We start from the raw sequence: 16493 nt of genomic DNA, 5'->3' as shown, positions 1-16493 counted from the left end.
TATGCAGCTTGCAAAAGCTCGCAGACAAAAGAAAAGACGGTGTGTTTTTGGTTCCAACGTTTGAAACATCCAACGTCGAAAAATTGACGGCTATTGTGGAAGCGGACCCATCACAAACTATGTCTGAGTTAGCTGAGGGCTGCGGTGTAAGTTGTAAAACTGTATTAATCCACTTGAAGCAAATTGGGAAGGTAAAAAAGCTTGAAAGGTCTCACGAACGTGTGTCGACTGCTGCGTTCCATGACTCAACTGGCACAATAATGAAGAGATTTTAAATCGAATCATTACCTGTAATGAAAAGTGGAAAGTTGAAATCGGAAGCACTGGTGGTGGTGTTGGCAATGGCTGAACCAGCCTAATCGTGCCCTAAGCGAAAATTGACTCGGAAAAAGTTACTTGTGAGCATTTGTTGGACAAGTACCGGGGTCGTTTACTTTCTTTCTTAAATCTGGCCAGACGATAATAGCAGATGTCTATTGTCAGCAACTGCAAACCATGATGAAAAGCTAGCTGCTACACAACCAAGGCTGGTCAATCGCTCTAGGTCACTGCTGCTTTATGACAACGCTAGACCACGCACAACGGACGGCTTCCAAATTAGAGGAGCTCCAATTGGAATATCTAAGACCAGACAGAAATTTAGATAACTTGTCCCGAGGTAAAAATTCAACTGTGATGAGTCAGTTGAAACCGCTTTCATAGATTTTATTGATTCCCGTCTGAATGTTTTTTTTTAGTAAAGGGATCAATGAAATACCTATACGATGGAAAAAGTACATAGATAGAAGTGGTACATACTTAGATTAATTAAATATATTATATTTTAAAACAAATCTCCTTTTAACTAACTTAAAAAAAACTCACAGTACTGCGAAACATTATTTTACTACAAGAACATTATCCCTTAGTAATAGTCTATATTCCCAAAACATTCAAAAATAATGTCCAGCCATAAGAAGCTGAAACAGCCGCTAGCTAGTTACTCCATAAACTAACTACCAAAATTCATCTGTAATAAAATCTGGAATAATGACATAATACTAACGGAAACAGATGTTATAGAACAAATTATTTCCGCCGTCATATTAAATTTTCTATAAAAACAAAGTTAGATAAAATTACATCTAAATATTACGTATAAAGTGCTTCACCTTCTATTAAAACTTTTGATTAAACTTCGAATTGCAGGAGCAAGTTAGAGTAAACGATTAAAAACGAACAAAGGTCAACCGGGGCTATGTCGTCTACGGGGATAAGGCGTCTAATCCAACTATCGTACGAATCACATACTTTAGAACTGCAAGTGCCATCTTTTTTCTATCATTTTTTGTCATTAAAAGTACAAAATCTCACCAATAGCTCCCAATTTGACAGAGCCCAATTTTTTAAAATAATCGACCATCTCTAATCTGTCATTTCGTTGGACACTTCCTGGTTACCAACGTGTGATTTTGAATCGTTTTAAATCTCAGTTTCTTGAAGAGATCAATGTTTCTTAACTGTAAGTACTGTTATTGCTATATTGTTTTGATTATTTTATGTAAATAGGTGAAGATTCGGAGACAATATGGAATTCAAAATGTGTTTATGTTTTGGGGCTATTGCAACCGTCCTGACGGGGTGATTCCTTCTATGCCCCATTGTCAGAGGTTCTAAACCTTTTATTTGTATGGTAACAGTGGTATATATATATATGTGTGTGTATATTTAATTAGGTCGGTGAATTGTTTGTTTTTTTGACAGACAGATGGTTCGGTTCACAAACGAAAACCAACCTAATATGATCCAAAATATGATCGTCAAACATTAAAAATTGCAAAATAAATTAATACCAAGCGGCAAGTAAATACAATATACCTTGCACCTATGTGGTCTTGTAAATAAAAACAGAGGTGTCGTAAAAGAAACTCATGGCATTGACACAGACAACGAGCTCAAACTAGCTAATGGTCTGCGAATTATGGGAAAGTACGGGTTAGGACTTAAGTTAGAAAACACTGGATTTAGTTAGCATACACGTGAGTCAAAACAATTACTTAACCTCGTTTAAAAACAACCGGTCTGGATATTATTGGCTTACTGCTTTCAAAAAAAGACACAATTTGCCCTTAAAAAAGCCACAAGCAGTGGAGATGTCTAGGAAAGTCGCATGTGACGCTTTTGTAGTAAACGAGTACTTTTACATCCTTGAAGAGATTTTGAATGAACTAGGTTTAAAATGAAGACCAGAAAAAGTTTGGAATCTGGACGAGTCATGTTTTGGAAATCACCCTGATAAAACAAAAGTTGTTGACGCCCGTGGATTTCCCTCGTGGATATTATGTGGATTATAAATGTTGTTAACTTAAAATATGTCACATATAAAAAGCTTTACATTGAATTAACTAAAAGATCTCACTCGGATTCGTAACTCTGTATAGTTATGTAATGATCATAAGTAATCATAACACTTGTAACTAGGGAATGCAATCCCGATCTCGATCTCGCGAGATCCCGTGTAATTTTTCGGGATCAATTCCGAAGCATAATATGACGAGATCCCGTTCGAGATTGACAGGATTGGGCTGCAATGGTCAGCGATTCTACACACATCCGCTCGGGACGCTTCACTCGACATTGCACATTACATAGGGTACATTGCAATGGACATTAGATGCCGGTTAGCAGATAGCACTCTTGATACACTTTAGAAGATACTCTTTTTTTAGAAGTTACTTTCAATCACCCGAATTTCAATCTCCTTGAGCTATGCCTACTTTAGTTTTGATTATGTTCATGTAACTAAAATTGTTAGTTGTTTAGTTAGTCATATTAAAGGATAAATGCTTTTGTTTAAAGGCTCACTATCACAAACATGCAGTTTTCATCGTATTCAGTCATGTGAATTATTTTTTTTAAACTATACGAGATCCTGAAAATTTCGGGATCCCGAGTCGAGATTGCATTCCCTACTTGTAACTGTAAGGGCAAAATGCCGTCAGACTTTTATTCTAATAAATGGTGTATAATTTTAAGATGTGGTTTGATTACAAGTTTAACAAATTAAATACCCGAATTTATTAGAAAAAAATATTTGGCACCCCTGGAATCTTGGTTGGGGCGAATGCATAGAATGCACAAGAATCAAGGAAAGTTAGACGCCATAGCCCCGAATATTTTTGCTCAACTACTTAATTATCCTAATCTTAGTGCAGAATTTGGCTTACAAGATATTAAGCTAGATTACTAGTACTTTTATAAATGATCTCTTTTAAAATTTTAAATAGCTCTTCCAAACAAATGATACTACTGAAAGACGCATATGCCCCACTTGAGGTTATGGCGTCTAAAAATCGCAGCTTTTGTAAAAACTTCATTTACTTACGCGAAGAAGTTACTTAAAATGCGATGAAATTGCATTAAATTATAACATTTGATTAAATTTCCTAACATGTATCATAAGTCATAGCTTATGAAGGCGTATAATATGTTTGTTATAACCAAATATATTTGCTATTGTGATGCATTAGCCTCGGTTGCCCGAATTAAATAAATAATAATAATAATAATTTATTGCAAGAATATGGTACAAAAAGGTGGTACAATAGTAAGTTCGCATATTCTGCCATACAATAGCGCGCAAATTTGTCTTTAAAGGAGTTTTACATTTTACATTATTAGTCTTATTAAAATTGGTCAATTCTTATATTATTTGTCTCGTACATATCATATCAAATATTATTAAATTTATATCAACTACAGCGTAAAACTTTTACCTGACTGTTTCAACCTTTTTATTTATAAAAATATCATTCTAGCATTTTTGTTATATTAATATAATTTTGACCAAAAAGAAAAGGTATTTTGAAAGTAAAGATCGCAATTTGTTTGGTAATCCCAATTTTACAGATACAAGAAAACGATCAGGTGATACTTGCGTCTCCGGCGGATGATGTGCTGGAGCTGGTAACAGTTATGAATGTGAATACAGGAAATAGAAAATCTATGGTATTTGAAAGAGTCAAAAGTGTATGCAATATAATAGATGCAGAAAAAGTGGAACAAGTGGATAAGTTCGTGTAATTAGTCTGTACGTATGTCTACTCCGGCTGGAAATTATTAGATAGAGGGACGAGTGAATGCTGGGAATAGAGTAAACGAAGTGTGAAAATGCATTTCTTTATGGGTAGCTAAGAAATCTGGACTCGAATGACCGTACATAGGGAGTGCTTATCCCGAAGTTAACATACGGTGTTGGACGAGGCAGAGAAATAAGAGCGTCAAGAAGTATGTTTGGTGTATTGCGTGATAGGATAAGTAATAGACAGTTACATGAGCAGTGTGGGTGGGTTTATCCTTATCCACTTAAAAGAGGACGTAATGACAGGGATACGAAATGTAGAACGGATGAATGTAAAGAGGTTAACAAGTACGATATACAAGGCAACGGCGGATTATGAAGTCGTGATGGGTAGGCCTTGCTGTACACACCTAGACCAATTCCAAGGCGTACTAGGGACGAAGGGACAAGTTTAAAGTACCCAGAACCGACGAGCATGTATGGGATATGTCATAAAAGTGAATGAAGCCAGAGAGTTATATCAGGCTCGCAAGTCGAAGTCTCTGATGTCTTCACGAAGGGGTAAAAGGCCTGAAGATATAAATAAATTAAATAATAAACTTCTAATCATTTATAAATAATATCTTAAATCGACTCAAATAAACAATACGATAAATATTAAAAATAATATATTATATGTATATATATTCATACGTTCCTTAAATACATATAACATAACTCAAATAGATATTTTATCCTAATATTCAATTACAAAACGACCCTACGCAGACGAATATGTACTTAATATGAGAAGTCGAGTTTTATACAACAAAACTCTAAAAATCTACTGCTAAAGAGCGATATAAAACTTAGTGTACTTCAAATAGAGAATCGTGGTTTTAAGGATGTACGCCTTAAAATCCTTTGCTTAGTAAGTAAGGTTGGTTCGATGTTCGCGCGTATCAGCCCAGGCAACGCACCCCGGGCAGGCGCGTACTCGTCAGCGCTCCCAAACGAATTCCCAATTCCCAAACGGTACGTACTACGTAGTCCTCACTCGAATGTCTGTTCGATCGCACGCGTCCTCCCGACACGATCTTAACGTAGATAACGCGACGTAATATTGTAATGAAAAAGTAGTGTTGTGTTATTCAATATGCCCTGGAGTTGCCCCTGGTCTCGGGATCAGCGAACTGTCATCAGCCCACCATTGGAAGCAGTATCCCAGGTTTGTGATTTTAATAAACGACGTAATGTGCAATATCTGAAAAGGAATATATATTATGTCGCGTCCTATCTTAAAACATAAATTATATGAAGATTATAAAATCTCAGTATATAATAATAAAAGCTTTTTGTATAAAGGTTATATTTACAAAAAAATGAGACATTGTTGTGAAAATGTATGTTTTCATACAAAAATTTAAAATCGTTATTAAATTATTTTTACGAACTTTTTATTTTCGATGTCATTCGTGATTTATGTGTAAATGTATTGCATTCTATTGTTTCGTAGATAATATAAACTTTTAGAATTCTAGTACAGTGACTATTCAACATGTTAAATACTTAGCCGTAGAATGAATTCTATGTCACGTAATTTCTCGTATAACTTCGACAACAATAATGCCGTAGGATACTTCCTTTTACCCTTGTATTGTCCACCTATAATTTATCGTTGATTTTTTTGCATCCAACCTGTGAAATATAAAGCGGATACTGCAACTAGGCAACATAACATTTACTAACCTTTGATATATAGATAATTATTGTAATATTAAAAAATTGCATAAAAAGATTATATTCAAGATTATAATAAACGTTCAATTCATTAGATGTTAAAAGGCATACTTTAGCATGTAATTGTCAATATAGTTTTCAAACGAATTTGAATTACCTATTTAGTATTTACTGTATTAGAAAACAATCATAAATATAATCGTTAATGTAATTTTTGTAATTACGAAAACGTGCAATCTATACAACCTCATTGTAAGAAAAAAGAACCTTGTTCTATCATCTATGATAATTGAGGGAAAACGATCAGCTGGGTACCTCAGTCAGAAGGCGTCTGTTGCACAGGTTGGTCGTCTACCGTTTTTGACCCATCTTTAAGATGACGTATAAGTTTGTGCGTTTAAATATGAATTAAGATGCCGTGGAATTGCTTTTGGGGCTACGAACCACCGCCACCGGTATGCAGAGTGAGTGGGCCGCTACATCTACTTCTTAAGGTAGTAAAACATTTTTTTAAGGCATACATTGAATTCTTGAGTCAAACATAATATTATTTCAGAAAAGACATCACTTTACACCTGATAATTAAAATTATTAATTTGTGCTTTTCAATTAAAACATCGGAAACAAATTGTTCTATGAATCGAACCCAAGAGGATATGATATGAGTTAACCACTAAGCTACCAATCATTTGCTATCCTGCCATCGTCAATTTTCCGCTGGCGGGCGAAAGGATATCTGCAATTTCCCACGAACCGTTTTAATGAACTCAATGAAGTATAATTATCTGATTGTGACTCGTAAAATAACCAACAGTATCGAACAAATGCCAATAATGAGGTGCTTAAATCGTATCATTTATAACATTTAATCATAACCATATTAATTAGTACTACATGAAGTATTGTGGCATTAGAACCTAGTTTTTCTATATTTTTTTTCCTTTAACTACTTTAGTGTGGTTAATAATTATGTATAATATTAATTTAAGAATACACTTTTAAATATAACGTGCTGTATAAGAAAATGTTTATGCATTTGATGAATATTCCTTATTTGTGAATCAAGTTTTTGAAATATTTGCATTATTTTATTCTAAATAAATAAAACGGTTCATGAACTCATATGTGGTAATTGTCAATTCTTGAAAAGACTTATAAGACGTTTTTATAAAATAGTTTAAGGTTAACTTTGCTAAGACTTAGGATACTACGTTCTATAACATTTTTCTCTAATTAGATACAGAAATCATCTCCAAACCAGTAAAATTACCTAGTATAGTATAGTTTTACACAGCGAAGAACCGCTGTGTAAAACTATCAAAATGTAATATTTAAATTAATTTTAACGTAAAACCGACATTCACAGTAATCAGATTATTTTGTATTATTTTTAGACATTTATTGAGTTTGAACTTCTTTACATGAGACTTTCAAAGTTTTTCATATTTGGATCCGTTTTTATCCTCTTAAGAGCTAAAGTTTTAATTCCAAAGGCGCATTGGTTGATAAAGCATTCAAACTATATAATTTTATTCCATTTAGTTTTTTATAGTTGTTGGAATCGCTAAACCTACTAAACCACCGCCAGGCGACATTAAATAGATTAAAAACACTTAAGTAAAGCCCGCATGTTAAATATTATTAGCTCTACATTTAGTAAGCCATACTACTGATATAAACATTTACATTCAGTTGATAATACTGAATAATTCCTTTTAAAATCAATGTTCAATTACCGCAATGTCCGTCGATGCTAAGTCAGTAATTTTTAGGGCAGAAGAAGCAAGAAGTGCTGCGAAGTACTACTAAAATGAACTATTTACAAAACAATTCGACCCTCGTAAAGTAACCTACAAGATGTAACACTTCCTAAATAACTAACCAAGTTGCAAGCCATCTCATACTGACTGGTATTACTTCGTCAGGAGAGCTTGCCTCTGATTTAAAATCCCTGGACTTTCTGAAAATATAATCGTTATTCCTTTAAATTTTTTATCTTTTCATCCATATCGTCGTTAAAAAGGAAATTGCATAACTCAACCTCCACTTCATATCTGATATGTTCTTGTCAGGCATGCATTTAGAAATATGATGGGATAATAAGTACGGTGCATGAGATTACACGAACAGATGACGGCCGCCAATCAGAGACTGGTATGTTGAATTACCTAGATGTTATCGTGAGGAAAATACACGACGATCATCATGTATGTCTAATGTATTGCTTTGGTATAAAAATAACACATATTTTATTATGTAGTATATGGTTACATCTATTATTTACGGCATTACCTTCCCTGAAAGTATTTGTGACATTTTTATATTTTAATTTTATCGTTTACTTATTATAGTCATGTTTGTATAGATGAGTAACTAACTGATTTGAACTAATTTATGTCTATTTAATCTATTTAAATTTTTGAAGCGATTTAAACTCGTTAGTATTATATTATACTGACTCTTTCTAAATTACACTACTCAAATTCTGAGTAGTAGATAATAATAAAATTATATCTATACAATCTTAATAAATATTTGCAAATTACTTGTAGAAAACGAATAACAAATAATATGTATTGTCGCGCTGTATTTCTATTCTTCTATTCAATTCAATCTGGCGTTTGTTTAGTCATTGTATTTTTTTGTCTTCAGACTTTTTGACTTTTGACCCTAAAATATACTCGTATAACGTAAAATAAATAATTTAATAGTTTTTTATAATCCGTTTTGGCAATGTTAACTTAATTTCGCTGGTCGAGTCAAGGGTTCTGTCCTATTATATGAACGTCTATTTATCTGTTTATCACGTATTTGTCCTAACATTGAGATCCAATTAAAATTGTTTATATTATATTTAAATAATAATTTGTAGCGTTAGACTTAAAGTTATTTCAGTTTTATTAGTTATTTTATTACCTAGTTCACAAGTATCACATAGATAACGATAAATAATCATTGTTTTTATGCAAGAGTCGTGTTACATGTGGTACTAATGTAATCCTCAGACCACAACATGTTCGCTATTATTTTTATATTGTTTAGGTTTGAGATAATAGGTAAAGAATAGCTTCTAGTATTAACTCCTGCTATCTTTGGTCTTAACGTTTGAACTTACATCCACGTAATCGTATAATACTGAGAAGGTCGTTTATAATGACATAATTACATATATAAATAGTAGGAATATAACCTTTTTACACATTGTTTTAGAATAAATGCAAATTGTCACAACACAACTTGACAATCAATGTTCTGTTATTTGTCTATTGTTTTGCATGACATCATTTGCTATGGAGTTAACGGTAGAATGGTAATGTTGTCACATGCGTAGTCTGCGCACCATACCAGTTGCGCAAGAACAAGTGTAGCACCGCCCACAGCTCCCCGACTGAATGACCGCCTCAATATTCATTTAGGCGCCAAGTTCACTGTCAAGTTTGTCAACAGAAAGCGATGCATCGACAATGCTATTAGATATCTTAATACAAATCAGCGTGCAGACCCCGGAGATTTAATGGTTAAATGACAAAAAATCATATATACAGTAGCTAATTTTTATCAACGGATAAGGACACGGAGTCTACGGAATAGGTTGAAGATTTAAACGGAAGATTCGAGATAATATTACTCAATTATAAATGTTAGTAGAAATACGACAGTAGTGTATAGATATCGTAAGCAACAAGCTTATTATTGTTTACATACTCCCGAGTCTATCTTATCGATGTAGAGCGTTAATAAATTAATTGGAAACATGTGAAAGGATGCGCGTGCGCTTCGTAAACGCAGACCAAAGCCCTCTTTAGTAAGCGGTGCTTTTGAGGGTACCGAGTAATTATACCATATTTGTAGCAACAATAGCATGCTAACGTGTTTAAACTTTTCTCTTTGTTTGTTTGGTGCATCACATTTCTCTACTCGCGCTTTGTCCGAAGTATGAAGAAGAATTCATTTAGAAAATTAGTTAAGTTGTGTATTAAATTTTACAAAAATTTGTGGCGTATTTAACGCCAGTAGACAGGGATTTATCTCTTTGGTATCAACTTAGTTGGGCATCTGCTCTATGTGTGAGCGCTGTTGTCTTGTGGCGCATATTATGGGCCATAACATAACATAATGCCAAAGAAGTTTTAAAAAATGGTAATAGAGTTGACGTTATAAATTAAAGAATACTTTCGGAGTTCGTGTAGCATTCCTTTGTAGAGCTAAGTGGGTTCTTGGCGTGGCTTGTGGATTGTTGAACTGCGGTACGACCTTTTGAGCGGATACGATGATTTACGTCGCATTCCTGCGGGGTCTCTTGTGCCTGCTCAAGGGAATCGGATTAATATTCCACCGATGAGTGACGCTCCTTTAATGTGTACCGATAACTATTGTTTGTATTCCACACACTAAGAGGATTAAGCTTCTATATTGTTAAGATTTCTATAGTCTACGCAACCGTGTCACAAATGTTATAAAGAACATTAAATTTACTAACCTATGGTTGTTTGGAAGCTTTCATTAAATTAATACAAGTTTATTGATACACCAATATAATATCACTATTTGCTTACCTCTTTAACAAGATCAAAGGATATTAAAGTGGTAACAGAAATGTAGATCTAACTGTCGATGTCAGGTTCGAAATTTAAATTTTAAAAATTTTAACCCGCGCGACTGCGTCACTACAAAAAGAATAATTTTAGATGTAAAAGTGTGATAGGATGTTGCACAAAACAGGAACTACCTAAACAGTACATTGACCGGAAATGCATGGCCCAGGTACTCGCGATGGCTCTAATGAACTCAATAGGAGCGGCGTTCGCTTTCATTATGACTTACTACGCAATGCTTTCAATTACCAGTTAAAGTAATTGATGGTGTTTTAGAAACCGTAAAATTATATAGGTTACCCTCCTTGACCTGTTTGAAGAGCATGTAACCGAGTTTTTCTGTTCGAATCACACGCAGTTAAATCGACACAGATCATAAAAATCTATGTATTGTTAGATCAATGAAACAACTAACTTATTTATTTAAATTTATATTGCTTTTAAAACAATCCATCTTTATGCTGACATTTATTAATGTATATTGTATACTTTAATTAAGTTTATACGAATAGATCTTAAGTCTGTCATGTATTAGGGAAACAATTGCACAATATTCGCACACATTTAATGATATGTTAGAGGGCATACATTCGAGGTATTTAATTTCGGAGATTATATTTCAATGAAACACAAACTGTTACCACAAAACTTCAAGTTTACAAAAAATATCACGCTTCGAAGAGCATGCGAACCAGCTGTTTGGCCAACACTTGTTTTGACTCATCTCTATAATAAAGTTTGTTCTAAATTGGAACTCTCAGTACAAAAGATAATTAAACTTTATTTAAAAACTATCAGCGCATAATATCTTAAAACGTTGATCTGTCCATGCCTACTATAGGACTTTTGTTTACTAAAACTATATATATTTAAATGGTTATTATTAAAATCATGTATATCAGCGTATATAACCTTTTATAACTCCAGCTGTATTACCTTGTACTTCAAAGATGATTTTGAAGTCGCGATATCTAGGCAAATTTACCTATTTATCTGAGCTAAGCATTATTAGTTAAAAATAAAAAATGTTTCAAACGACCCTACACGTACACAAATCACGGCTATTGTTGCGTAATTGAATAAAATGTATTCCAATAAAAGTCGTAAAATATATATAAACACTACCGTAAAAAATAGCTCGACCACCTGGTGTATTTAAAAGTTCGAGTGTTACAACTTGATTTATGACTTTTGACACAATGCGACCGCAAAATAACCCTTGACTATTCCTAGCAAACAATTCCCTGTTGGAGAGGTAGCAAATTAAGTCCCAAGCTGTGAGGTAAATTATTACAGGAAGTTTTATTGTCTGAAGTACAAACTGCAAACAATGGGGAGAGTGTAAGAATTATTTAAGCTGTTTGTTGACAAAACAAATACTATAATATACCTACGCATTTACCACGTTATCTCATCGGACATCAGACCCTGGATGGCTGGGTTAAATTCTCAATATTTTGAGCATAGGAAGGCATAAAAAAGGTAATCCCCTGTTTTGTATTCTCTATGGAGACTTTGCACCCGGTCACACCACGGTCACAAGGTCACTTAAGATATACCGAAGCCTTATGCAGAAGTGCAGCATGACGGGAGACAGGAGACGGTTACTGTTCCATTTATATCTTCTCTCAGCGCTCATAGTGTTTCCACGGCATTCTTTGTTAATCAGATTCTGCATCATTTTCTACTGAAGTGGAACAGAAGCAAAAATTGCCCTATTGAAATAATAGTGTTTTAATTTCACTGTTAGTAGAAGAGAATGCCCTAATTATTTCATTGTACCTACTTACTGCCACCATACCTTTACTGATATGGAATCTAATTTTGAGATAATCATTACGTACATATAAGGTTAATCTATAGTTAGTCATTAATTGACTTCGTGGGAGGGCAATTATTATTCTATAAAATAAAATTGGTTTATAATAGAGATGTGTACACTTTGGGTTACGGGGTGTTTGTACTCCTGAAAATAATATCTGTCTTTCTGTAGATAAAAAAAATAGTGTCAATCCTGCAAATTATCATTTATTAATTTATTTCGTAATCCTACAGCTAACAAAAAATCACCTTAAAAATAAAGCCAAAGATGGAATAATTATTATTTACAAAAAGGTTCCAATTTTAAGAAAAGGGAAAAATCTATAAAAATGATTATACATTTAACTAAGCAACACCTAATTGGTGTAAAAGTGTGCGTATGTACGAGAAGGTGTGTATGTGGGGTATCCTGGTGATTTTGCGCTATGTATATTCTTAATCTTTTAACCATCGTAGAACGGCAATAAACTAAGGTTTAAGCTAAAGCCAATTAAATTCCCTTGATCATATGGTGCAGGACAAAATCGTGAAACCGGCAAAACTTAGAAACAAAATTCGAAGACGTTAATAATAGTCATAACCTCCTAGGCGTCATAGCAGGCATTTGTCCCAGTAATGGTATCCTCATGTAGTAAATAATTAACAAATGCTTTAAAATTGATATGTTTATGGTAAAGGTACATTTGCTAAAAAGAGTAATAAGGTAAATTGTCAGTTACTCGTAACTCTCGGAACTGTAGCTCTGACATTTAAATTTAAAATTCGAATAAATAAAAGTCGCTCAAAATACGCTCCAATCTCATTGAAATGTTCTTTCATAAACAAACTACTGTTAAATATTTTATAACGAAACATTTTCTTAGCTAAGTATTTAATAATAGATTGTGCCTGATTTGGTGAGAATTATCATGCGTAATTAATATCTACCTACATCACTTTTTTCTAAAAATTGTTTCACAGTTAACGTTAGTAATAAATCTGTTTATGGTTGAATTTAATCGTATTCTTGATATTTCATTTTATTTTAATATTTTTATAAAGTTAATTTTGGAATAATAAATAATTAATTGTAGATCACATGGATAAAAGAACAAGAACAAAGGCCGGTTCACCAAACGAGTTGGAACTAGTTAGCTAAACTAAATATAATAGTCTAAGTCGCACATATTCACTCACATTCAATATTTCACTTTTCAAAATTCGACAATCGGAATTCGGGACTGATTTTTCGCAGGCAATCCTGTACTATCGTGTTCATAATGAAATAATATTTATTTTCATTTTATTTTAATTCAATAATCAGACCGGTGCAAAATGCTAGTATCGATTTACCTGTCTATACCTGGCTACCCGAGTTGTGACCTGAAAAGAAAAGGCAACTCAACGTTTGCATATTCTATGGGCTTCAGACTTTCGATTGGTATAGAATTTGTCAATGTGCAATATATTTATTGACATATGGTACATCGGTGAAGGTCGTTTATTATCTCCAAGTTACTGTTAGACGTTTTTAAATACCAATAGATACATATGAATATCGTAATAATCGGCTTTCCATAGATCTTAAAAGCATCTCAAGACATTCGTTATTATGGCTCACGGTCTAGGGATCCACGGGTTAAGAAATTCATCAAATTGATAATTTATTTGAAAATATTGAATGATTTACTAATTACAAATCTCTGAAATTATTTTAGGCCATGGCTGATAGGAGAAACATCTCTACTATTTGCTATCAAACACCAAGCTAAAATACAGTCCTATATTATTTCACTGTATCTTGTAAATCAGCCAGAATCAAACATAACTTTCATTACAAAATGTTTCACGCGTGTCAACCCTATGTAATTCGATAACGGTTGTATGGGGAAACCGCTGATTAATTAGAGCATCGTCTGACAACCGTGAAGACCCACGACCGAGCATTCTCACACCACCACTCACCACTCTCAAGACACCATTCACAAGTCACCACTCATTCGCTCCATTCGATGACACACACAACCATCAAGTTGTCATTACGGCGCATAAATGAACATGATGTGTTGGTCGTTTAAGTTCGCGGTTACTTAGTTGTAGGAATGTATGAAGATCTTTTTACTGTACTTAATAGTGCCTGGTGTCTGGGGTCCAGAGTCTTTATCATGTGGCTGTAGCCAGAGCTAGATTCAGTTTAACTTAAAGAAAATAAGTAACTAAAATTATAGTAAAAAGGGCGCTTCATAACCATTTTTTCAGTAAATTACTAGATTTAGCAATTAGAAATTACATTTCGTAGCTTATTTCATCATTTTGAAGATATATTTGTAAAAATATTCTATTGCAATTTGTTGCCATAGAATAGATGCATATAAATGGTAGGCAATGGCGACGCACTCATGAAACAAAACATAAAGATCAAACAAACAAATAAAAATGGTTTAAGTCCAAGACTAGTACAAAATTCAACTAACGACCTTATCCAGCTTATTTATGTATACAGTAGCAGCAAACATTTGAAACCTACGGCTTGCATTTAATTAGCAAAGTAACATTTACTTTCTTATTTTATCAGAATACTATTTACTTACTAAATTATAAGATTATGGTATATTTGTCAGTAACATGTTATAATTCGTACGTTTACAAAAAAGTTTCATTCTATTGAAGTTATACGTCTTTTGGCGCGTCAGGGAAAAATGATGAGAGTAAAATGTTACAATGCACGTGCACTTCGTCACAAAAAATCGACACTCTGAAGTTAGCATAGTCAACATTTTAAATTAAAAAAAATTCCATTTTTTTGTGATATTTAAATAAACTTTCTATAAATAGATAATTCGTTATATTAAAACTTTCAATGTATTAAATAACTTTTTTCTATTGTCGTTTTTTCTACAAACGTAGAATAAGTCAAAAGATAAAAAAATTAAAATATTTTTATCTTGTTACGCCAATGAAGTCTATACTATACTATACTTTTAAGTTTTAACAGTTTACGTCTTTGGTCTATACGTACAATTGGTTTCTATAAAATGTCGTAGATAAATAAAAGTTGTACCTACCGTATATAACAATCTCGTGTTTTATTATAAAACGCAAAGTTTAATTCTATTAAAACAATGGCTGTTAACACCTAAAAATAACAACGAGCGCTTGATTCATTCAATGTTGTCGAAATTTACCATTCAACTGTTAAAGTACACAATTAAAAACACACCTTACTCGACCTTGATTCTCGAATCCTTAGCAACTTTAAATGAGTACACAGTACAAAAAAATTCACAGCCAAGGGTTATTCGCATATATTTTCAATTATTATCATATTATGGCCAATTCACACAAAATATTTACGCATACAAAGCTTTCTCGTGAGTCACTTGGACACAAAGAACATCTTCCAAAAGTATTTTTGCATTAAGAATGCAACGGGGTCGTTTTATATTATGTGGATAAGTGTATTTTACCTATAGTGATTACTTGGAAGTGAATCCTGTATGAAGTTTAGCGTAAATCTCTTATATAATATGTTTTTAAGAGGCCTTAATTGAGCATCTCTGTTCTTTCCTCGGAATTCGAAAGCTAAATTCATTGAATTATTCTTTCTAGTCATTATGCAGAACCTTACAGGCAGCGCATTTTAATTTGTAGGTTTCTCTATCAAGTTGCGTAATGCCATACGTTTCAGTATGTACACATGACGTCATTGAAGTTTCAACATTTAACAAACAAAGCCGCGTACGTCGTGTGCTCCCATTTCAAGCAAAAACACTCTTCGAGTACATATTCCGCAGCGAGACAATTTTAAGTCACAGGAAAGGTATGGAAATATTCACCTACTACTGTCGCTATTTGGTCCATTTTGAATAAATCACTACGCTAGTAACAAACAGTTATAATCCAGTGGCGTTATAAGCCTTAACGGGTCTTCCGATTGCATATGTTTAACTAAAATAAAAGTCACGTGGCCCTGACATTGTTTACCTCCATTGTTAATTAGATACATAGAATGCGGGGCTCGAATGCCCGGCCAGAAAGTTGACAGTCGCACTTTGAACCAGTCAACTCTGTCTACATGTCTACAGTTTTTATTATTTGATTACTACATTAACATGTCTGGTAAATTCACTTTTCTTTGAGACATTCCTTAATCCAACCGTCTTTATTAAGCCTGCTCACAATCGGCCCGTATACGTCAAGATTTAATTTAATTGAAATACATGAAATGCAACTAACGAAGATTAATTGAGTTTTGATTTAATCTGCTATAGAGTTATACCGATGAATGCCTACAGCAGTCAAACATTTACTGTTTATTG

The 16493-nt window shown here is 33.4% G+C and overlaps 1 protein-coding gene across 3 annotated transcripts in view; it reads left to right on the top strand.

Annotated features, from left to right (window-relative positions):
• LOC123711772 (tensin) overlaps positions 1–16493 on the top strand; it is an 87706-nt gene that overhangs the window by 1665 nt on the left and 69548 nt on the right. Inside the window, exon 1 of one of the 3 annotated variants that reach the window (XM_045664537.1) lies at positions 5095–5267. The exons of 1 other annotated variant lie outside the window; for it this stretch is intronic. In XM_045664537.1, the coding sequence (XP_045520493.1) occupies positions 5196–5267 (72 nt within the window). In that variant the 5' untranslated portion in view covers positions 5095–5195. Of the gene's footprint in view, positions 1–5094; positions 5268–6114; positions 6274–16493 lie in introns of those variants that run through there. One more of the 3 variants, XM_045664536.1, reaches the window with a different exon arrangement.

The sequence above is a fragment of the Pieris brassicae genome, chromosome 7 (assembly GCF_905147105.1).
Source record: "Pieris brassicae chromosome 7, ilPieBrab1.1, whole genome shotgun sequence".
Classification (NCBI taxonomy): domain Eukaryota; kingdom Metazoa; phylum Arthropoda; class Insecta; order Lepidoptera; family Pieridae; genus Pieris; species Pieris brassicae.
The sequence above is the reverse complement of the archived record's forward strand: the minus strand, read 5'-3'. Positions and strand labels throughout refer to the sequence as shown.